This window comes from Condylura cristata, unplaced genomic scaffold (assembly GCF_000260355.1).
Source record: "Condylura cristata isolate star-nosed mole 26May11 unplaced genomic scaffold, ConCri1.0 scaffold00043, whole genome shotgun sequence".
Lineage (NCBI taxonomy): Eukaryota > Metazoa > Chordata > Mammalia > Eulipotyphla > Talpidae > Condylura > Condylura cristata.
This window is the reverse complement of record NW_004567144.1, coordinates 1,334,420-1,359,557: the sequence shown is the minus strand read 5'-3', so window position 1 is coordinate 1,359,557 and position 25,138 is coordinate 1,334,420. Positions and strand designations below refer to the sequence as shown.

At 37.4% G+C, this 25,138-nt stretch overlaps 1 protein-coding gene and 1 pseudogene across 1 annotated transcript in view; both read right to left on the bottom strand.

The window, feature by feature from the left end:
• AR (androgen receptor) overlaps positions 1 to 25,138 on the bottom strand; it is a 198,027-nt gene that overhangs the window by 65,829 nt on the left and 107,060 nt on the right. The window contains exon 2 of the mRNA XM_004694437.1: positions 15,937 to 16,088. Coding sequence (XP_004694494.1) covers positions 15,937 to 16,088 — 152 coding nt within the window. The remainder of the gene's footprint in view (positions 1 to 15,936; positions 16,089 to 25,138) is intronic.
• LOC105854495 overlaps positions 17,072 to 25,138 on the bottom strand; it is a 9,683-nt pseudogene continuing 1,616 nt past the window's right edge.

Genomic DNA, 25,138 nt, shown 5'->3' with positions numbered 1-25,138 from the left:
GGGCAGGCGGCAGGCGGGAATCGAACTCATGCGGAAGTGGCTTCAGACTCTCAGTGCTGTGCTTTAACCCGCTGCGCCACCAGGGAGGGCCATGACCTTATTTTTAACCCCTACTTTTGACTCAGTAGTTCTATTGCTGGAAATTAGTACTAAGAAAAAAATTAAAAGAAGAAAGCAGTCCACATGAATACAACCTAAGACATGTAAACAACGTAATTAACCAACAATGGAGGCAAGAGGGGAGAAAATACTATAAACTATTAATAAATGGAGGCAAACCTAATGGAGGCTATGAAATAGAAACAAAGAAAACAGCCCAAAAGAGCAATGAAACTGAAAGCTGGGTCTTTGGGAAAAATAGACAAACCTCTAGCTAGTTTCAGGGAAAAATAGATGGAGAAAACTCAGATAAATTGGATTATAATTTCTCCTCCTTCAGACACAGCAGAAATGCAGAGAGTAATTAGAGATCACTATAAATATTTAAATACAAAAAAAATTGAATAATCTAGATGAGGTGAACAAATTCTTGAAATCATATAGCCACCTAATACTGGACAAAGAAGACATAGAAAACTTAAACAAACCAATTATAAGCAGAAATTGAAACTGTAATCAAAATCTTCCCAAAAAACAAAAGCTCAGATAGTTTCACATGCAAGTTCTACCAAACATTCAAAGGTGAACTAATGTCTATTCTGCTAAAAATCTTTTTAAAACTTTGACAAATAACAATCTAAGGCCAACATCACATTAATACCAAACCCAAATGAAGACAGTTCACAAAAATAAAACTACGTATCAAACTTCCATAATGACCACAGATGCTAAAACCCTGAATAAAATGCTGGCAAACCAAATCCAACAATACATCAAAAGCACAGTGCGCCATGACCATCTGGGATTTATTCCAAGGAGACAAGGATGGTTCATTATCTGAAAATCAATTAAAGTAATTCACCATATCAACAACAACAACAAAAAAACCTCATGCTCATATCAATAGATGCCAAGAAAATATCTGATAAAATTCAACATCCATTTATAATAAAGGTCCTCAAAAAAACATGGGTAGAAACAATATGTAACATAAGAAAAGCCATGTATGAAAAATTCACAGCTAAAATCATTCTCAATGGTGAAAAACTGAAAGCCTTTCAACTGAGACCTGGTAAAATACAAGGATGTCCACCCTCACTAATGCTTTTTTAATATAATACTAGAAGTCCTAGCTAGAGCAATTAGACAAGAGAAAGATATAAAAAGAATTCAAATTGAGAATGAAGAAGTAAAACTATTGTTATTTGCAGATGCTGTGATAACATATAGAGAGAAGTGTAAAATAGGAACAGAAAAATAATCAAAACAATAAACCAGTTTACTATAGTAGCAGGTTATAAAAAACAATCAGTCCAAAGAGGAGAAAATTAATAAAAACATCCCATTTACAATTATACCAAAAATTAAATACCTAAAAGTAAACTGAACAAAGGAGGTGAAAGACCCGTACACGTAAAATGGTAAAACACGGTTAGAAGACACAAAGAAATGGAAAGACATTCCCTACTCATGGACTGGAAGAAGAAATATTATTAAATGGCTAACTTGCCCAAAGCAATTTCCAGATTCAATGTAATTCCAAAAATTCTCAGTGGCATTCTTCAAAGAAATAGAACAAATATTGGTGAAATTCATATGGAATCACAAAAAGTCCAAATAGAAAATGCTCTCCTGAGTACCCATACTTCACACTATGATAAAAAGCCATAACTAAACCCAGCATGGTACTGGGACAAAAACATACACACGGACCCATGGAATCAAATTGAAAACACAGAAATAAAGCCACACATATATGTTCAACTAATCTGTGAAAAAGGAGCACAGAATATACACTCAAACAAGGAAAGTCTCTTCCTTTTTTTTTTTTTTTAATAAGTGGTGCTGGAAAAACTGGACTGCCACATGCAGTCCAACTGTGCTAATTTCTCAACTATGCTAATTCAACTATGCCACTATCTCACACCATAAACAAGAACCAATGGAAAAATGGATTAAAGAAAACGTGAACATAAGACCTCAAATCATGAAACAAACAGAATAAAACATAGGCAAAACTCTTCATGATATATACCACAGAAGCATCTTTGAGGATTCATCTTCAGAAACAAGGAAAACAAAGGATACTGTAAACATATGAAACTGCATCAAACAAAAAAGCTTCTATACAGCAAAAGCAACCGCAGCCAAAATGAGGAGACTGAATGGGAGAAAATATTTAAATATCATACATCTGAAAAAGGACTGATAGCAAAGATCTACAAAGAACCTACACAACTCAACAAATAAAAATAAACATCCCAAACAAGAAAAATGGGCAGAAGAACTAAAGAGACGCTATTCTAATGAAGAAAGGCAAATAGCCAACAGGTGAATGAAAAAATGTTCAACATCACTAATTATTAGGGAAATTCAAAGCAAAATCACATGAAATGCTACCTCACACTGGTGACAATGCCCATATTAAAAAAAATACACAAAAGACAATTCTGGCACAGATATAGTGCTAAATGAACATTCTTACACTGCTGATGGTAATGCAAATTGGTCTAGCCAACATGGAAAGCTGTGTGGAAGTTCCTCAAAAATATATCTATGAAATGATACAACAATTCCACTCCTACAAATCTACCCCAAGAACACAAAACACTCATTTGAAAGGAAACCTGCACTCCTATGTTTATCCTGCACTATTTATAATAGCCAAAATATGGAAAGCAATCTAAATGCCACCAAACAGATGAATGGATCAAGAAGATGTGAGATATAAACACAATGAAATACTACTTAGTAGTCATTTCCGACAACATGGATGGAGCTGGAATTAATTATGCTAAGCAAAATAAGTTGGAAGAAAAAAAGAATAAATATCAGATGCTTTCACTTATATAGGGGATATACACAGACAAAAGTGTCAAGATAAGCAAAAAAAAAAAAAAAAGAACTTGCAAGCTGACAATCGATCTGAAGCACACAGCAGAGTAGAGGAGGATGAGTGGGAGGGATCATAACTTGGGAGGGAAGAGCACAAGGGACTGTAGTGGTGGATCATGGTTAATTGGTTAACTTGGCAGTGGGAGAACTTCAGTCATTACATCAGAGAAGAGAAATAAAATGCTATCCAAAAATTAACAAAGATGTATGAATATAAGTAAATATTAAATAAAGTTCCACTAGCAGTAAGTGTAAATAACCATATAGATTATCTAATTGTACATATTTGAGCCTAAAGATGAAGCCCAATAGTTACTATGTAATCCATAAAAGCTTACCGATACATTTAAAATAGAACATGGTTTCAACAAAGAGAAACTTGCACTAAGATGCTTGGCTAGTGGAAGGAAAAGATGGGTAAGTACACTATTGTAAGATAAAACAGGAAGTGGTAAAATACCACAAGAGAGGCACCCATGAAGTGCTTTTAGGTGGGGTGCCTTTCAATGGGGTGGAGTATCATGGAGGAGGAGGTATTTCAATGAGGTCTTAAAGTAAGTCTTAAGGATGTGAAGATGTGAAGATGTGAAGAAAATGTACTTCAAGCAGAGGAAGCTGCCTGTGTAAAGGAGAGAAAGGGAGAGTTTTGGGGTATACAGTGGGATAATAGAAGAATTTAACTACAATCTCAGTATGTTGTGAATACTTATCCATTTTAGGGACAGAATGAAAAGTGGAAAACAATTGAGAGAGCTGGATTAAAATTATGGCACTGTTTCTTTTGAGCTATGATTAAATTAATCAGCTTCTGCATACTCTGTCTTAACTAATGGCATTTATCACGGTAGTAGTTAATTTTTATTTCCGCATTTATTTCATCCAATAAATGGTGAGATCTTTGAGATAAAGACTGTGGTTCACTCATTACTGAATTTCCAGCATCAAACAGGAGTCCTGAAATATACTTGTCTCACTTTGTACTGATTTGTTACATCACTGGACAGTCTATGTCTTACCATCTATCTCTCCCCAGCACCTAGCAAAGACCTGAGATATATTAGATGCTGGATGTTTATGAAATTGAGATGAATTAGTTCCCTTCCTGTTTTACACCTGTCCTCTGTGCCTCAACTGTAAAATAAATATAGTAAGAATGTCTACTAATTCATAGGGTAATTGTAAAGATTAGTATAGTACCTAAACTATAAAAAATAGTAATATTAGCTACTATGATTATTGTAATCATTATTATTTTTCATTGTTGTTACTGTAAGTCTTACAGACATGCTCATGAGAATAGCCTTGATCACAGTTATCCTGGGGTATGGAGAAATTGAGTTATGCATGTGGAATTTTCTCTCTCCTGTGTTGTCACATTGCTTCTGCTGCACTTACTCTGTGCAGTGTTAAAACTCTAGCTGACCAGAAAGGGTCTGCCCACTAGATAAGAAGACCCCTGAGGTCAGGGCGAGCTCATCCTCATCTCTGGGCCCACAAAAGCCCTGACACAATGCATACCTGCCCAAAAAAAAAAATGAATAAGTGAAAGCTACACATCTTCAAAGTTTCTTCCTTGCCAACAGACAATGAGAATACAAATAAATGCCTATTATGTGTGCCAAATCCTCTAACTAAGGAGTCAGGGATTGGGGAACACTGTAGTGCCCATCCTTATGCTGGCCATCATGCAACTCGAGCTGATTTCCGTTGAGTCTTTGGTACTTAGCAAAAGTCACTTGTTCAAAATTGATACTATGAATTAGGTCTGAAATATGTCATCTGTCTGGAAATAATTATCAAATCATCCATGCAAATAGCAAGGGTGAATTATTGTAGCACTTTACATTTCTACAGTGAACTCATGGGGCCCCTTGAAATGTGCTATCATGTGATGCAGGTTTGATTTCTCATACGTTGCACTAGGATGTACTGTTAATATTGTCTGATGCACTTAATTTTCAAAAGTTTAGCACTATGCAAGCACATTTCCAGTTGCCTGATCTCATTCAATAAAGTCTCTAGGGATCATCATCATTAACATTTTACATATGCAAAAACTAAGACTTGGGGAAGATATGACCTTTCGGAAGATCACAGAGTTAACAAATATTGAACTCGAAACCAAGTCTTTTACAGTCATCAAAGGGCTTCTAAGCAGACAGCATTTAAAAACATTGTGGCGCTCAATAGTAAGGGAAAAAAAAAAAACATTTAACGCACCTGCACATTCATATCTTTTGTTCCCTAAACTTACCTCTGCTCCTATGGATAACCCAATCTTAAATTTGCTGGATAATCCTCATCAAGTTGTAAAAGAGACAGAAATCTTTTCAAATATTTCTGTAGACACAGACTACACAGAAATTTCTGGGAAGTAATGAAGATGACACAGGTGTGGCCAAAGAGGCTCTGTAGGAGAGTTGGAAATAGCATGCCTGGAGTCATAAGTAATACCAATACAGCACAAACCCTGCTTGTCTTTTGAAGCTGACCAGAACTAAGGGACCTCATGGATCGGATACCCATCTGCAAATGGGCCCTTGGTAGGATACTAACGTATCCTCACCCCCCCCCACACACACACTGTTTTGAACAAGATCTGAAATTGATTCAGATAAGAGTTAAAGATGACCATTGTGCAACGTGCTGGTTTTGCTTGGCTAGTTTTTGTTTTCATTTTTATTGAGGAATATTGGTTTGCAACATTGTAATTAAGAGGTATAGGGTCTAAAAGAAATAAACTTATGTTAAATTAAGAAATAACAAAATTAATTTAAAAAAGAGGTGTAGAATATTCACATTGAACTGTTACCATCTAACAACCACCATGAAAACACCCAGTGTCCTCTACCATAGTCTACTGTGCTCATTCCCCACTTTTTTCTCTCTCCTTTTCAACTCTCCTCTTCTTTGGTAGCCTCATTTCTACAGTCAGGTTGGTCAGATTTGTTCTTGGCTTTGTTTTATTTGACGCTCTGTTTTGCTAACTATATTCCACATGTAAGTGACACCATCCAGTATTTTTTTTTTCTCCTTTTGAATTATGTTGCTTAGCACAATCACCTCTACTTTGTTGCAAATGACAAGAGTTTCTCTATCTTTATAACTGAGTAGTATTCCATTGTATATATACGCCATATCTTTCTTATTCACTCGTCTGTCTTTGAGTATTTAGAATGTTTCCGTAACTTCTCTAATGTAAATAGTGCCGTAGTAAGCACAGTAGTGCATCTATCCTTTAGAATTAGTGTTTTTTCATTCCTCAGATAAATACTGAGGAGTGGAATTGCTGGACCACATTGTATATCTATTTTAATATTTTGAGATATGTCTATATTGTTTTTCACAGAGACTAGACTAATCTGCATTCCTATTAATGATGTAGGAGGGTTTCTTTTTCTCCACACCCTCACCTGGTTAGTTGGTATTTAAAAGGATAAAAATAAAAGTGTGGATGTAAATGTGTGGAGGGATGTAAAATCAATCTATGGGAAGCAGAATGAAGACAGGTATGTTACCAGAGTTTCATTTAAGCACATTAGAGTCACGGGTCACACCAAGGCATTATGCTATTTAAAATGAATGTCCTCCTGAACTCCCCCAAACCAAGCAAAAACATTAACACTACAAATAAATCACATTTTCCCCCAAAGGGTTCAGGCTCAATGAATTAAAAATGTAGGAGACAACAGTTTAGGGATAAAAAAAAAGACAATCTGGCTTAATTAAAAATATATATTAATTTGGCTTCAGGAAAAGAAGCCTTAAAAACGTATTTACACAGGTGCTGGCTCAGGTTTCTATTGAATCTGGCCTCAACATATTTTAAAACACGCCTCTAGGTGGACAAGGGAAACCAATGGCTGGAGAACATGAAGTATAATTTATGTCCTTTGTTAGCTTTTCTCCTGGCTCGTGGCTGGTGACCAGAATTTACTGGAGTTAAGACAAATTTTGTAGGGAAAGATATACACAAAATATCTCACACACTTCCAAGTCTAAAGTCTGGAAGACAGAAGAAACAATGTATGTATACTTACTGAACTATCTTGAGGAATGCTTCTCACAGTGTTCTGGGAGAGGAAGAAAAAGAGACTGAACTTTCTATAGTCTTTTTTTTTTCATTTAAATATTTATTTATTTATGCATACAGAACTGGGGTACAAGCCAGAGGTGCAGGGGCAGTGAGAGGATTCACCAGAGACAGAGTGGGGAGCAGAACAGGCAGGTCAATGAGGGGTGTGGCGGGCAAGACAGAAGAGATCTGCCACACCATATGGGTCACCTCCCTGGCTAGGGATTGCACTAGCAATGAAATGGCTGTGGCTACTACCTTCGCAGTGCTGTGCTTGAACCTGTTGCACCACCAGGGAGGGCCCCCTTTTCATACTCTTATAAAAATGTTATTGACTTGGGTTTCCCTGGTGGCACAGGAGTTGAGGCTGTGCTATCAAGCTATCTCCGGCCACTGTGTTGTGAGCTTGATCCCCAGCAGCCAGGGAGGGGAGCTGACCCACATGTCACAGAAGACCTCTCCTGTTTTGCCAGCTGATCCCCTAAGAAGTGTTTTGCTCGCCACTCTTTCTGGTAAATCCTCTCACCACCACCACCCCCCCCCCCACACATGTCTGGATTACATTATCAGTTCTTGTATGCATAAATAAATAAATCTTAAAATGTTATTGACTCTATGATCACCTAAATGATTTTTCTTCTGGGAACCTCACACCAAACCAAGGCCTTCTTTACCCAGGGAAATACCAGAGATACAATCCTCCATCTTTCCTTTCTGTCTGCTCAGTGTAGCTATGTCCATGACCAATACTTTTTCTGGAAGGAAACAAAACTTACTGGACACTAGGAGTTGTGTTACAACCCTCTAGTCTTACAAAATCCTTGGGAGCTATTACTATCCTCACAGAGAAGTCAAGTGAAGTCATGTGACCTTGAAGGCCTATTAAGTATTAGAGCTAAGGATTGATCTTGGTTCTGCCTCTTTGTCAAAGATGATACATACAAAGTGAAAAACTGACCAGTGGACAATTCTAGTGTATCTGTAAAATGTTAGAGATTTATTGTCAAAGTTATATATTTATTGCTAAAATCTTTGAGATCATTTAGTTTAACCAGGTTATTCAGATGTAATTTTGGTACAAACTGGGAATGAATTATGTCTCAGGTCACACGGTAGAACCAGTGCTCCATTTGATGTCCTTGCTCCACTACTTAGGTAGCAGCTTTCTTCTTAAAAACAGAGAGAATAAAGATAGGACAGTGACATGCAGTTGTGAATGGTGGGGCCAGCACAAAAGGTGACTGTAAGTCTATCAAGCCACTTGCTGCATCTTATGAGGTTTCCCCACACCCAACTCTGGAGTCTCCCAAGCAAGCCTTCTGTTTTCACAGTCTTCCCTTTGGTCAATATGTTGCCCTTTCTTGAGGTTTCCTTCCTATGTTTTTGTAGCTAGCAAGCTATTATGCATCCTCCAGACCCAGCTCAATCCTAAGTCTTTTGCAAAGCTTTTTCAAACTTTCCATGCAAAATAATACATTCCTTTATTCTATCTTCTCATGAGATGTATACTTCCAGTATAACATTTACTTTACTCTTTTATGTCATGAACTGTATGTCATATTTACTCCACAGCCACTAACTGGTTGTATAATTTTGGGTGAGACACTTAAACTATTTGGTACCTTGGTCACATAATTTGCAAATTGGGAGCAATAATAACACCTATATCATAGGGTTGTTGTAAGGATTGAATGAGAATATATCTAAATAAATTAATACATGCTGAATGCTTAATAAAACTCTGTTGTTACCTATTGTCCCAATGCTTGATATAGATCTGGTATACACAGCAAATAAACACTGACTGTTGATAAATGAGTGTCATAGGGGGAAAGTATCAGCTATCTTGGACATTCCTATAGGCAGGATACTCCCTTATGAGTCTATACGCTATCAAACACTACACTAATTGTCTATAATCTTCTGTAGTTTACTGAACCTTTGAATCATATGAAATTTATGACAAAAATCATCCTTAAATTTCATGACATATATGTATGCAGAAAACCTTGTAGAATCTTCACACCAACAAATACGTCACAGAATCTTTTCTCCAACAAACGACCTTTATTACACACTCCCCTGCCAGAGGGGAAGACATAGTTACAGAAGATGCTCTCACACAATGTACATGCAGAGGGGACAACAGGGACTGATCACCTCTAGGAGCCAAGAGCTAGTCTAAATATTTATTATGTTGCTTCGCAGAATCCTTGGGGGTTCCAAGATAATCTTGATGATTTTTATGATAGGCTGGTAATAAGGCAGGAGGTACCCTCAAATAAAAAGCAAGAAAAGGCTTTTTATGCCATTTATATTTCTATGAATTTGAAAAAGTCACTTTATATCACTGGGCCTCAGTTTCCTTGTTCACAAAATGGTTTGGTCAGATTTTTAGATTTCTAAGTTCCCTTCCTTAAAGTTTCCATCACGTGGCTGCAATTTAAAATCTTTTTAAGTTTTTTCATCAAACAAGTTGTGACTGAATCAACTGTCTATAAAGTAAAAGAGCTTGTGACCATGGGGCTATAGGAATGTACTTATCTAATTTATAGAATTGTGTTTTTAGCAGAGTGACTGCTTCCTTTGGATCCAGAAGAGCTGGGTTCAAATTCATTATTCCACTTACTACTTGTCAGTTGATTAACTGACAAAGACTCCATTTGTTCATATAGAACACCAAAAGGATGACCTCATCCCTGGCACCAGGTTGTTGGGAAGTTCACACAAAGAATGCATATGGCTGCCCTCATCCACTGAAGAGCTTTAAAAGATGTCCAGGATTAGGCTCTCCCTGGTGGCACAACAGGTTAAAGCACCACATTATGAAGCTCTCTAAAGCCACTACAGAGTTCGATCCCCCTACCAGGGAGCTGACCCACATGGAGCGGCAACCTCTTCTGACCTGCCCGCTGCTCCCCTCAATAGTGTACTTTGTAGATCTGCCTGTTCTGCTCCCCACTCTGTCTCTGGTGAATCTTCTCACCCACCACTCCTCTGGCCTTGTACCCACGTTTGTATGTATAAATAAATAAATCTTAAAAAAAAAAAGATGTCCATGATTACAGTCACTAAGATTTTTGAAGTAGGTTCTGCATCTTGAGTGTGTATGCCAAGACCCAACATGTTCTAAAACTCAGCAAATGATTATTGACCGAATCCATGAGTAATTAGGTTACTACCAGGTCTGTTCTTGAGAGGAACTCATTAAAATACAGGAACTAGTATAACCAGGAGCTATAGTGATTCCAGTCAGGTGCCTCAAGTCAAAGCACAGACTGGAAGCAAAGGGTCTAAGATAGCTAATCCTTGTTCCCTTTATAAAGATTCACTAAGCTGTAAATCTTAGTTTGCTCTTCTGAAGATGCTGAAGATAAGGAGGTTTCCTCTTCTGTACCTGTTCTATGAAGAACACATGCCTCCTTGGAATATTGAGAAGAGTTGCATAGTAATGAAGTAGAGTATGAATATTAGGCCTCAGAAGTATATACATGTGGCTATTACAGTTGAAGATACTGCTTTTAAAATGATGACTTCTCATACTGTTCAATTATTTTGAAGTACATGTGTTCTTTGCCATAGGACTAGAGTCCAGAGAAGTAAGAAATCACTTCTACCTTTGAGGAAAAACTTGGTCTAACATTACCTTTGCAATAAGAACCAATAGCAAAAATCTACCACCCAGAGATTCAGTTACCAAAAGACTCCATGAGTTATTTAAAAAGCTTCAGATTACAGCATATGGGCCGACTTTAAAAATATAACAGATTAGGAAACAGGCAAGGAAATGTAAAAGGAGGAAATTGACTCAGAAGATCTTGCAACTGACATAGCAATTTCTTGTTAATAACAGCTTCATAAAATTCACATGCTATAAGTAAACAGGCACAGAGCACCAAAGAGCAGTAAGGATAATATTTTGACTTGTCTCACAAACTGGGCACTAAAAAAAATATTTAGATAGACATCAACTGCAATGAGTTACAATGTTATTCTTCAGGTCTGTACTCTAATAGAGTTCTGTGGTAGCCTGGAAGTAAGCCAGCAAAGACAAAGAACCATGGGGAAATATGTAGATGATCCATAATTCACATGGTTTACCTGGCCCTACTTTCTAAGAGATAAAGGATTTTTCCATAACATTTAGTACCAGACAGTTCCCAAAGTCCTTTCTCTAAAATTTCATTCAAATATGTTTCATAGTTTTCCAAATGTTTGCTATACAAAGTCTTAAAAATATGTGAAATATTTTCAATTTCCCTCTGGTACCGTGAGGGGAAGTGTTCTACTACACCAAGGGAAGAAATATACTCTTCTAGTACTTCTATGTGTATTTATTTTTCTCCTGTTTAACAGAAAAGTACAGAATATAGATACTACCAGATCAGGCATACTGGACAAGATCAGGCATACTGGACACACAAGTTGACTGACCAACTCCAAAGAATATTTAAAATGAGATAATTTAGATATTTACTTAGTTACCTGAGAGAGTGAAATTTATTATGCAGATTTGCAAGCAAAAGAGCAACCAGGTATAGCAGGTGTCAGCAAATTATAGTTCATAGGTGAAATCCAGTGTGCCACTTTTGTGTGTGTGTGTGTGTGTGTGTGTGTGTGTGTGTGTGGCTCAAGCACTAAGAATGATTTTTAGATTTCAAATGACTGAAAAAAATCAAAATAGTATTCAGTAGCATATGATAGTGAAAGTCAAGTTTCAGTGCCCATTTATTTGTAATGATACACAGCCACACCTATTAGCTTATGTATTGTCTAGGGCTGCCACAAAGGCAGGGTTTAGTGGTCAAGAAAGATTAAAATATTTGCTGCTTGAGATTTTACATATAAAGTTTGCCAGCACCTGCTGTAATGTCCGGCTATGACATTTAAGAAAACTAGAGACAGATAAAAAGACAAGAGGGGCTTTGTGAAAAGTTCTCTAGGAATCATGCAATCCGGTTAACACCTTGGCAAAAGATACCTGAGCAAGACTGTTGAAACTGTAAGCAGATCCTCCTAGCATAGTTAACTTGCCCATGGGAAATGTTACTCAAAAAGTCAGGGAGTGAAGAGGACACTGATTTGCAACAAAAACTCTGAAAGTCTCCAAACAAGAAGTAACATTCAGTTCCACATGAGCTGAGGTGGGAAAGACTGGATTTAAAGGACAGAGAGTTCAGTGAGGGTTCACTTACATTTCTTCCCTCACAAAAACCTGAGGCAAGAAAGAGAATCAAAGCCATACTTATATAAAACTTGCCAAGAATACTAACTTGGGACATATTGTAAACATCCAATGAGGATGGTGTAATTCTTTGAGTTCAGAATGTAAACTACAGTTTCAATTTTATGATGTGTACCAAACAGTGCTCCATGTGTACAAAACAAATGGATGTAAATCTCCAATGTTTTACTAGAAAATGTCTGGAAAATAGTAAATTCTTGAGCACATAATGCACATGATGAATTAATTAACCCTCTTTGAACCATGATGAGATAGAGATGGGGATGGATTCATATCCTGATTATCCTGATGAGAAAAAGGGAAATAAAGGAAGTTATCCAGCTGTGGTCACAATACTGAAGGGAGAGATTTGTGTTTTAACCCATCCATCCACAGTGTATTCTCTGAGCTGAAGATTGTTTTGTTTTAAAGAATAGGAGCTATATTCCTCACTCAGTATGAGGGAAAATACATAAGTGCATACAGGTTAAAATATGCATGTTTGCTTAAATAATAGTAATGGCATTTGTAATTTGTAGGACTGTCACAAAAAAAGGGATGCTGTGAGAGCACTTTCAAAATATCTGGTTTAACTGCCAGATTTTACGGACCAGGGAAACTGAGTTCTAAGGTGATAAATTTCTTATCCAAGATTAACAACACCCCTGATTCCCTACCCCTGCATAGGATCATTACTTTACTTTGACTTTCTGTCCTCTTAGTATTCAACATGCCTTCCTGTCACCTTCTTGATCAGCCCACCCAACACAGCTCAGGCCTATTTTTAACCCACAGATCATACCCCCCAAGTTTATTCACACATACACACAGAAACACACTTTCACAACCTAATTTTACCCCATTAACTTTTATCTCAAAATCTGCAGATCTTCCTTCACTAACTTCACTCTCACTCCAAACTTTCAGTATGTGGGGCTCTCTCTTCTTGTTCCTCAGTAGGAAAAACTGGCTAGATTACAATTGACTGAGCTGAGAGCTGAACCACTGACAACATTTAAACTCCATGCTTTATGAACTACCAAAACTAGAAATGGATTTCTATCTGACGTGCCAGGCTTTTAGATCTTGTACCTGTGCCCAGTCCAGACATTTCTGAGACCATTAATAAAGTGGTAATCAACACTCTGAATACTCAATCTTAGTTGACTGACAATGAGAAACAAATGAGAAACAGAAATATTTGTGCTTCCATTATCTCCAATACAGGTAGAATTCCCAGTTTTGACAAGGCAGATTCAAATAAACATTTAGATTATAAATATGCACTGTAAAAATTGAAAAAAAAATCAATAAATGTTCTCTGTGGGTAATAAGACATTCCCCTGCCTGTAAATAGAGATAATAATGGCAGTAAACTCCAACCACCCAGATTTACAGATGGGAGAAAAGAACACACAAGTAATTCTTGTGCTCTTTTATTTTAAAACCACCTTCTCCTGTCCTTCAAAAGGGCCAGAACTGGAATTTGAGATCCATATTCCAAGGGAACCAAGAGGCTTTGCAAGAAATCAAGTGGTGATTTTTCCTGTTTTAGACAGTCAAAAACACTTGGTCCTTGAGTTCATTGAAACTCGTTTAAAAAAAAAAAAAGAAAGAAAGAAACAACACAGAACCAAGAATCCTTAACTTAAATGATAAAAGGGTCTGGAGCTCTGAGATCTTGTTTTATAAGTTGAGTGATTAACCTTTCTGATCTCTTCTCTTTCTTGTTATCAAATAGCCAAAGATACACATAACAGTAGCACTCTTCCCAGACAATCTCACCAAATTCCTCTTCTGCCTGCCTCCTCCTTCAGTTCTAACTTCTGCAGAAAGCTCCCATGTGAAATATGTTATGACCACAAAATCTTCTCTTTTACAGTACTATTGGTTATTCCCTCTGGTTTCTGAAAACAACAATTTTGTGACCCAGCTTTTTAAAACCCAGAGGCAGCATCCAATACTATATAATCTATTGAATTTGCTTGTAAGCTTGTTTACTCAGACTCTTTTCCCATCTGATATGGCTGTTACTGCTGTGGTGCTTAGGCTTGCTGATACAATAGTTCTAAATGGGTGCTCTGGTAGATTATTTGCTTTATAGGCAGGACCTACTAAATGATGAGGTACGGGGAGCACACAGGTTTTCACTGTGGAAATTAGGGTGATCTGAAGTCCTTACTTCTTTTCCTAAACCACTTACTTTTAATACTCTTAAGAAAAGAAGCCTCTAGTCTCTAGGTCTTTTTCCAAACGTCCTATGCCTCGAGCTCTGGACTTCACAGTAGCCAAACATAAGAGTAGCAATGGGCCATTCAGGGGTATAGGTGGAATATTCAGCATGTTTTCAATAATACTAAATACTGAGTATTCTCCGTTATCTTGGGTAGAAGAAGAAAATGGAATAGCAGTTTTCTATTTCATAGGTATTCCTACCATCTGGCCAATATAATGGGGGAAAAAAACCATCATACTTAGCTTATTTTTTTTTTTTGCTCTTTTATTTTAAAACCACCTTCTCCTGGCCAATTAAAGGACAGTCACGTTTTGTGATGCTGAGAACTCTCTGCTATTCCTTCTCTGGGTGTTATAATATTCTTGGTGAAAGTCTGTCAACTTTAAGACTGTTCTCAGGGTTTTTGAACATAAGATAACTCTGATTGGGTTCTGATTTGGAACTCAACATTTTTAAGCCAGTGAAAGGAAAGAAAAAAAATCCTTAAATGAAGTATACTTACTCCATAGAAAGTGGGGGTAGGGGTGGAAACTAGGTCTGCCAGCAGACCAGAGTACCTAGAAGCCCTTAGTATAGTGCAGGGAGTGAGGTGGGTGAATAGGTGGCTTAATTCAATGGTGGTTGGAAAGGAAGGAGGCAATAGCATATATATAAGGTCTGGAAATGGGAGTGCTTGCTACAGGATGTAATTTGAGCAATTCTGGAGGTGGTGCTGAAGAAACCTGAGTTACTCTTGAGCCCACTTACTGAATTATAAGCTGCATTTTAGCTTATGGTCTGAACCAAAAGATGATTTATTAAGAGCTTGCCTCTGGAGAGAAGAATAAAAGCGTTTCATCACTCCAGCTCCTCATCTACCTATGTGCTATTACTGCAAAGATGCCCCCAAAGAAGCAGCAACAGAGGGAGCAAGTGCAGAGACTAATGGTCTGCTAAATAGCCAGAACTCCTCCTTTTTGGGGCAGAGGCCAGGAAGATTTCACTAATGAACAGTCTTATATGTTACCATAGAGAACAGACTGAGGACTTGGTTGGGATTTACCCACTATAAACCTCTCTAATATGGGCAATTATTTCTTTTCTCACTAGGCAGCACAGTGGAACACAAGCAAGAAGGAAATAAAATCTGTATAAATCATTACTAATTTTTCTTTCATTCTTAATATCTGTCAAGCTCCAAGCACCAGCTGGGACCACCTACATTTTCTATGTTACCTGTACACCACAACTGCTTAAGTTATGGGTCTAGCCATATGGGTGGGAACTTCCTTCTTTAGGTTCTTAGTTTCTTAGAAAGGTCTCTTCCATGTGAGCATGCCCTTGAGATCTTAATATCCTTGACTTTAGAAGACTTGTGTATCTCTTTAGAGAGTAAAGAAGAAAAGAAAACAGAAGTTGAGGCTTTACCTTCAGCTGCTCTTTTAAAGAAGACTTTGCAACTTCCACAAGTGAGAGCTCCATAGTGACAGCCAGATGCTTCATCCCCACAAATCAGGCAGGTCTTCTGGGGTGGAAAGTAGTAGTCGATAGGAAGAACGTGGTCTCTGGCAGGATCCAAACTGGAAAAACACAAGAGAAGCAATGTAACAAATCTTAGTAGTTAGCTGAAATAGGAGGGTTGAAGACTGGGGTTTATAGGAGTGAACTACATATGTAAATTAATATAATGAATTGCTTAACTGAGTCAGTGTGAAGTTATATACTGACTCTTCTAGGGATGATGTTTGCAAGGATTTCCAGTCATGTGGACAGACCATTTTGGGATTCTGCTAAGTGATTATAAAAGTTACCTGGGGTCAGCCGATCCCACATGCTAATTCTACAGAAGGGAAGGAATGAAGGTAGAAAATTGAAGTTAAAGTAGCTAACACAAGGTAGTGGTCAAGTAACAATTTCAGAGCAATTAAATGGTATGAACCTAGACTTATGATCTTACCTTACCCAAAAGGAACTCTATGATCAAACTGACCAAATAGCAAGACAGTTTGATGTGCTTTGTTCTTCTTCTCTGAGTCTCAACCTCATCCAGAAAATAAGGACAAAGTGCTGTGCTTTAACCTGCTGCGCCACCAGGGAGGGCCCCAGAGATCACATTTTCTAAGTGGCTATCTCTAAGAAGGTCTGTGTCTGAGTTTTCCTGGGTAAATTTCAAAGAGATAGGCTAGAAAGTAAGTCTGAAACCTTTAATGGAAGGGCAATTCTCATTCTCCATACTAATTAAATCAATTTAAACAAATGGAACATGTTTTTTACTACACAAAGATCAACACTACTTTCTCATCTACATGCTATTTTCTAAGCATTAAACAATAAGTGACATCCTGAATTAATCTGTCTCAGGTAGATAATAATCACTCGCATCCACAGAAAAGATGTCTTTTATCTTTTATAAGATATATAGATATCGTAATAATAAGGAATTTGTATTCCCTGTCAAATACTGGGCCAACCACTTTTCCCAGTCTGCCTGGCCAGGTACAGGGGAAAGTAGAGGGCAGAGGAGACATGGGGAAAAAAACTATGGGAGGCAGAGACAATTTCTTCACAAGGTGAATAGAATGATAAAAACAACTGTCAGGCAAAAAGTGCCACGGCGTCCGAGAGGGCAAAGCCCAGCAAGTCATAGAAGGACTGTACTTCAAAGAAGAGTTCTTGGTATAACCAATGATGAGGCTACCAAACACATTCCCAATTCCAGCCCCACAGCCAGCTACCCCTAACGACAACAGCAGCTCCAGCCCCAATGAACCTAGCTGCGGTGAAAATGTCCCTTGTAAGTGTGCTGGTTTGGAAACTGTGGCTAGGAATATGTGAGGTCAGCAGATGCAGGGCTGCCAAGCTGCAAATACTCTCATCTGTCAGTCACTGGTTGTTTCAGCATCAGAGTAGACAGTGATCTACATACAGGCTGAAGGGTATTCCTGACCAAGGAGGGGTAAAGAAAAACTTGTTGCAGGGACGCTTTCAGTGAATGAGGAGATGCAGCAAAAGAACTAGCCCCAGTGCAGAGGAGAGAGAGAGAGTCACTATATTTTATGAGTACTTTTTTTTTTTTGCTGGCTTTTGTAAATATATGTAAATATATTTACATTTTTGTTTACTCTGTAAATTTTTTTCATCTCAGTTGTAATTTCCATGGACTTCGCACCACCACTTCAACCAGGTGCCTTCTCCATAGTCCCATGTTATCTTCCCACCACCGTTTTTGTTCTTGTTCCCCTCTCCTACCCCATAGAATGTCTCTGGTTTATAGTTGTTAGTTGATGTTCATTTTTACTATATTACAATTACTCTCTATCTATCTGTATATCATCTCTCTATCTTCTTTCCATGATCCCCTATGAGTGAAACCACTCTTTTTTTTTTTTCTGGCTTATTTTGCAAAGCATGATCTTTTCCAGTTACATCCATTTAGCCACAAATGGCATGAGTTTATCTTTTTTGATTGCTGAGTAATATTCCATGACACACACACACCACATCTTCCTTATTTTATAAGTACTTCTTTATTAGGAAAAAAAGAAAAAGAAAAATGTAAGCAAAATGGTAACCTATTTGTTGTGTTCATTGATTTCAGCACATCAAAACAATTCTGAGACAAATTTGCTTTCACATTATTATATTAGATGAAGAATGCCAGGCTCAGAGAGAAGTCCGTAACTATTTGATATCACACAGGGCTACCTGACTAGTCATTCAACAGTTACTGTTACCCTATTTTCTCCCTGCCACTTTCTAACAGCAGCTCTGGTTATCCTACTTAGGCCATTCATGAGAATCTGGGGGAAAAAGAATAAAACACTTGAAAGTATATTCTTCCCTCATCTCCTAGTTATCATTCACGAGGGCCGGGGCAAACGATGACTTTCACTGAGGTGATACTGAACTTGGAAGTTTTCTGTAAGACATGGATATTAACCTTTATTCAAGCCCCAAGTACAACAGAAAATATTCAAAAATTTCTACTAGCAATGCAAACCAGTAGAGCTAGCCATAGTGTCTTATCTTTTTTCCTTACAAGCATTCCCTTTCTTACCTTAACCAATAAGTTTGCAGGAGTCTGTCCACAAACCACAAGGTCACAAATCACAAGGTTACAAGTTTCACAAGAAAATAACTTACTTCCATTATATAAGTGGCTCAAATACTAAAAGACATTGTTGTAGCTGAAAATGTTCTTTGAGTAAAAAGTGTGCTCCCATCTTCATTTGTGAGACAAAGGGAAGCAGAGAGGGTATTTTGCTAATGTCTTTATCACTCCTCATTTTTATTTTTTTTTTTACTTTTGTAACTAATACAAATAGTTCAAATACAAGCAGAACAAAGTATTTAGGCACATTATGTGCTAGGCCCTTTCATACACATTGTCTCATTTGCCAAAGATCCTGCTGCATAGCTTGAAATCACCCCTATGTTGCAGTAGAGGAAACTGATACCCCAGACAATTAAATAAACTTACTCAAGATCACTCACCTAGTAGGTGGATATGCCAGAATTCATCCTAACTAAGTCTGACTCCAAAGTATGGATCCCTAGCCAATGAATAACCATGTTATGAGATTGAACGCTGACATGAGATAGATTGATTCAACTCAATTTCCAGCATATCACCTTATACACCAGCCACAGGGCTAGGTACTAGTGATACCTAATGATAATCAGTATATCATCCTTGCCCCTAAGCAACTTTCTGTCTATACAAAAGAAATATAGGAAACAAAGAATTGTGAAATGATACAGTAGGTAACATATTAAATCAGAATACAAACTGCTATAGGTGAGAAAGTACTTCAAGCACAGGAGTGATTTTTGAAAGATGTAAATGTACATATGGGTACATGAGATCATGATGTTAACGATAGTATTAATAAATTATTGCAAAATAAATATAAAAAAGTAAACAAGTTGTTTTTTGAAAGAACTTATTGTTTTATTGTGTCATTTTTATTGAGGTAATAATGCTGGTTTACAAAAATGTCTGATTTCATGGAATTGGTTCATACCTCTTCAGACATATGTTATCATACCCCACCTAGCAACAAAAGTACCCACAATACTCCACCACATTCCACTGGGTCCTCTTCCCCTTTTACTTCCTATTCCTTATCTTCCCTCTGGTAGTCTCAAATCTGCAGTCAGATTTCTAGGGTTTCTTTTGGTTCAGTTTTGTCTATCCCTTTTTTTTCTTTCATTATATTCTACATTATAAGTGAAATCACCCAGTATTTATCTTTTTCCTAGCTTAATATGATTAGCATAACCCCCTCCATATTGTTGTTCCATCCATATTGTTGTAAATGACAAGATTGCATTTGCTAAGATTTTTTTTCCTTTTCATTTATTTATTTACTTGTTTGTTTTTTATACATTTTATATCATTCTTCCTTTTTGTACAATGCATGCTTTCTCCCCTCTGGTGTAGTTCCCATAAAATTCCCACAACCAATTCATACATGCACCATTCCCATAGTCTCTTGTGTTCTTCCCTTGCCTGTACTTTTTAAATATTTTGTTTATTTTTGCATAGAAAACTGAGGTACAGTCCAGAGGAGCAGGGATTGGTATTTCAGAAGATTTCTTTTTTATATAATAATGAGTACTTTTCACTGTGTGTGTATGTGTGTGTTTGTGTGTGTGTGTATTGCATCTTTATCTACTCTTCTAATCTTGAGCACTTTGGTTATTTTGGAAATAACTTTAAAGGGAACCAAACAAAGGGTCAGGGGAAAAGACAAAAACTGCAGGCAAACCATAGATCTGAGGAAAATAGAAGGGTAGAGGAAGGAGTCAAAACATGGGAGGGAAGAGCACAATGGACTATACTGATGGGTCACTGGTGCCATTTTGATGTGAGGACTCTGGGGAATACATATGAGGGAAGAAATCAGATATTGAACAAAAATGAACAATAATGTAAGACAAAAAAGAAAATGCAATTTCCTATCCATACTAGATCTTAAATTACAGTTAAAATTGTTTAAAAGAGGCCCTCCCTGGTGGCGCAGCGGGTTAAAGCACGGCACTGAGAATCTGAAGCCACTTCCGCATGAGTTCAATTCCCGCCTGCGGCTTGCCCCGGAGGAGACCACATGGCGAGCCAGACCTCTCCTGACCCGCCCGCTGCTTCCCTCAGCAGTGTACTTCGTCGATATGCCTGTTCTGCTCCCCACTCTGTCTCTGGTGAAGCCTCTTACCGCCCCTGAGCCTCTGGCCTGTACCCCAGTTCTGTATGAATAAATAAATAAATCTTTTAAAAAAAATTGTTTAAAAGACTGATCAAATTTGTTAAAGACTGAAAAAAGTAATTAACATTTTGTTTATTAGGTATGAGTTCTATAAAATATACAAAATTTTGCACATACAAAAAATAACTATAAAGGAGAGGGAAGATGAAAAGAAATGATGAAGATTTCAGAATCTGAATTTTTATTTACTACAATATAGTTTGACTAGGGGCCTGAGATACATCCTGACTTCACCAGGCCTACTTCCTACCTCCTCTCTCCAGCAAAGTATTTTGGACAGCACTCCCACTGACTGGACTAGTGTGGGCAAAGGACACATTCAAGTTTTGGCTCATGGGCTGACCTTTGAGCACAGAAAATACAAGGTCCACTGCAGTCCCTCTCCCAGGTTTATATCCTGGAAAAACTCATAAACATTTGTAGCAGGAGGCATCTGCAGGAATTGCCATTGCAGCTTTGTTTATATAGCAAAAGTAAAAAAATAATCATTAATTGACAGAGGGGCAAAAATCATGGCACACAGTTAAAAAAATACACGAAGTAACAGAATACAACTACATATAGGTGACTTTCATAAGCTGATGTGCATTAAAGATATAAATCATAACAGAATATTGGTATCCCCAGCCTCCATTTATGTGTGTGTATGTGCACCTATATATGTGCATATATATAGGCACATATGTACATATATACATATATATGCACATATATTGCTTTTGTTTCTGAACTTTATTTAATGGAAGGACATTGTATGATACTAGAAGTTATGTCTTTTACTCAATATTAGCTTGTAAAATTCACCTATTTGTAGCTGTATTCTGTTTTTATATATCAGGCACCATTCTACTGTTCTAATGTTACTACAGCAGTGAACAAAAAGTGATGCTAAGGTTTTTGTTCTTTAATTAGGGTTCATGCATGATCATTTAATTATGATTTACAACAAACTTAAATATTACATATATACTTTTCTATGACTCTAACAGCACATAATAAAGAAATGAAGGAAATACTTCATAGTTTCTAAAATCCTCCTAACTAGCATCCTAACAGTACTGGTTTGCTTTGAGAACAATTAAGTATAGAATTAACATGTGACATTGTGTTTCTTCCTGTGTCCCCTGAGTTATATGCTTGCTCACTTATTCTAACACAAGGGATTTGGTTTTCTGAGAGATGAAGCAAAAATACTGCTGCATAGAATGAAATTTTGAAACCTAGAAAATCACCTGTTATTCTTGAACAGTTGCACAATTAATTAAAAGTGAATGAGTATGATGCATGGGTGAACTGATGGGAATTTCATGGGGATGATACAATTACTATATTGAAAAATGAAAAAAAAGTGACTTAGTAGAAGCTAAAGGCCTACAAACATGTGAGATCAACCATGGATGGTCATGGAAATTCTTAGAATCCAGCTGCTATTCTGAATCTGACTCCACCCATCCCCCCCACTTCAAAATCTCTCTGAACTTGGGATACATTAAAGGTTCTGACTTATTTAATCAAGTTCCCCTATGATTGTTGGACCAAGGTAAAATGTCTAAGTCACAGATTTACTAGTTTTTCCTGTTTGGGAGAGGAATGTCAACTCAGCACGGCTTTGGAGCTGGCCACAACCCAGATTAAAATCCTGTCTCCACCACTGAACCTTGGAACAAGCCATTATATTTTTCTGAGTTCCATTTACCTCATACGTAAAGATGATATCTTCTACCCTAGCAGGCTTTTGTGAAAATTACATTAAATAACATGTTAAGCTATTCCCTGTATCTTCCACATGTTAGCTGAATTATAAGTCTATGTTATCTTTACCTTTTGTCTCATAATAAAAAAAAGGGGAAACATTAAAGACCATTCTCTTGACTATACAGTGTTTTAGGGAAAGATAAATATTAGTGAAGGAAGAAAAATTAGTTGTATAAAAGTGTATCTTTTTCATATATATCTTTGTACTTTTCAAACAAAAAGGCATTGTAAAAACTACCAAACATCTTTATAAGGCATCATGTTTCCTGATAGTGTTTTGTAATTTAAAGTATTTTCTACATGTGTAAAATGGGTAGAATACAGAACTCACAAGATGTAAAACAGTGCACATAGTTTGCAGGCACAGTCCTGCAATGGACTAATGTGATGAGTAAATGTTAGAAGAAGCAATGGAAGGAAAAACAGGCTCTACATGTTACTCTTTTGAAAATTTATTTTTATTTTAAAAGATATATTTATTTATGAATACAGAACTGGGGTACAGGCCAGAGGTTCAGGGGCAGTGTGAGGATTCACCAGAGACAGAGTGGGGAGCAGAACAGGAAGATCGAAGTACAATGCTGAGGGGAGCAGTGGACAGATCAGGAGAGGTCTGCCGCACCATGTGGATCACCTCTGGGTTGGGGATCGAACTCTCATGAAGCTGCAGCAGCTAGCTTGCAGAGCTGCACTCTAACCTGCTGCACTACCAGGGAGAGCCCACTTTTTTTTTATGCATACAGAAATGGGGTACAGGCCAGAGGTGTCGGGGTGGCGAGAGGATTCACCAGAAACAGAGTGAAGAGAACAGGCAAATCGACAAAGTATACTGCTGAGGGGAGCAGCGGGAGAGACAGGTCTGCTGCACCATGTGGATCACCTCCAGGGGGCAGATCCAACTCCTACCGAAGCAGCCAGGGCTTGGCTTAACTTTGCAGTGCAGCGCTCCAACCTGCTGCGCCACCACGGAAGGAACAAATGTTACTCTGAGTAGCTATTATTATACACACTTTGAAGATGCAAACTGAGTTTTAGGTAAGGCAAATTATTTGTCTTGAGTTCATACAGGTAGTAAGTGGCAAAGCTTGAATTCTGAGTCTAGATCTCCCAAGATTCCCCAAAAGTCTACCACTATTCTAAAATTGACAAGGACATATAATATTTATATTATAGAATAGCTTCAATATAGCTGGGTTACTTTAAACAAGTTTATTATTAAGTAATTAACCTACCATAAAATTCACCCACTTTACATGTTCACGTATATTACCATAAACTAATTTTATTACCACCAAAAAAAACCCATAATCACTATCAGTGACTTCCCATTTTCTCTTCCTTATAGACACTGGCAATAGGAATTTACTTTTTTGTCTCTAAATATTTGCTCCTTGGGGATCTTTAATATAAATGGAATCATACTATACAATCTTTTGTGACTTGTCTTCTTTTACTTAATATGTTTTAAAGATTCGTCCACATTGTATTATCACTCCGTTTTTTTGCTACTGTTGTATAATATTCCATTTCACGACTATACCACATTTTCTTTATCCATTCATCAATGGATACCTAGTTGAGTTGCTCCCACTCTGGCCGTTATGAATGATGCTGAAATAAATATTTGTGTACACATATTTTGTGTGGACACACATTTTCATTTCTTGTGGTTGTATATTTTGGAATAGAATTGATAGATCAAATGATAACATTTTAAGAAACTTCCAGGCCACTTTCTAAAGTGGTGGCACCGTTTTACATTTTTCACCAATATATAGTGATTTTAGTAGATGTGATGTTAAAACTAATCTTGACCTTGATTTTCATCTTTTAATGACTAATGGTATTCAACATTTTTCATTTGTGTATCTTCTTTGGAGAAATGTACATTAAATATCTTGGTCTCTTGAGGCCTACTTGCCTGGTGATGCAAGGGGTTAAATGTCAGCACTACTGAGCTATTGGCAGCTACTGAAGTGTGAGTTTGATCCCTGGCCATGGAGGTAACCCACATGGCGCATGAGACATCTCTTGTCTAGCCCTACTCCCCTCAGCAGTACAGTTCACTGTATCTGCCTATTATGCTCCCCAGTCTGGCTCTTGTGACTCCTCTCATCCCAACCCCCACAGCTCTGGCCTAGACCCCAGTTCTTATATGTATAAATAAATAAATCTTAAAAAATATTTCTCTACTTTAAAATGGAGTTATTTATTTTTGAATTTTAGGATTATTTTGTGTATTCTAGATTCAAGATCTTTCTAGGACATATGACTTGAATGCATTTTCTCTCACTCTATAGGTTGGATTTTCACCATCTTTTTATAATTTAATGTATTCTAATAAAAAAAAACTTACAGGAAATGTTCAGAAAGCAGAAAACATCAAAGATACGTACTTGTATGATACAAGATAGTGAATGGATGCAATCTACCATGCTACAGTTTTCTTACCATGAATTAAAAATTTTACTTTTTTAGGCCCTCCCTGGTGGCACAGCGGGTTAATGCACTGCAAAAGAAACTTAAGACACTTCCGCATGAGTTCGATCCCTGCCTGCCCAGGAGGAGATCCACATGGTGTGGCAGACCTCTTCTGACCTGCCTGCTGC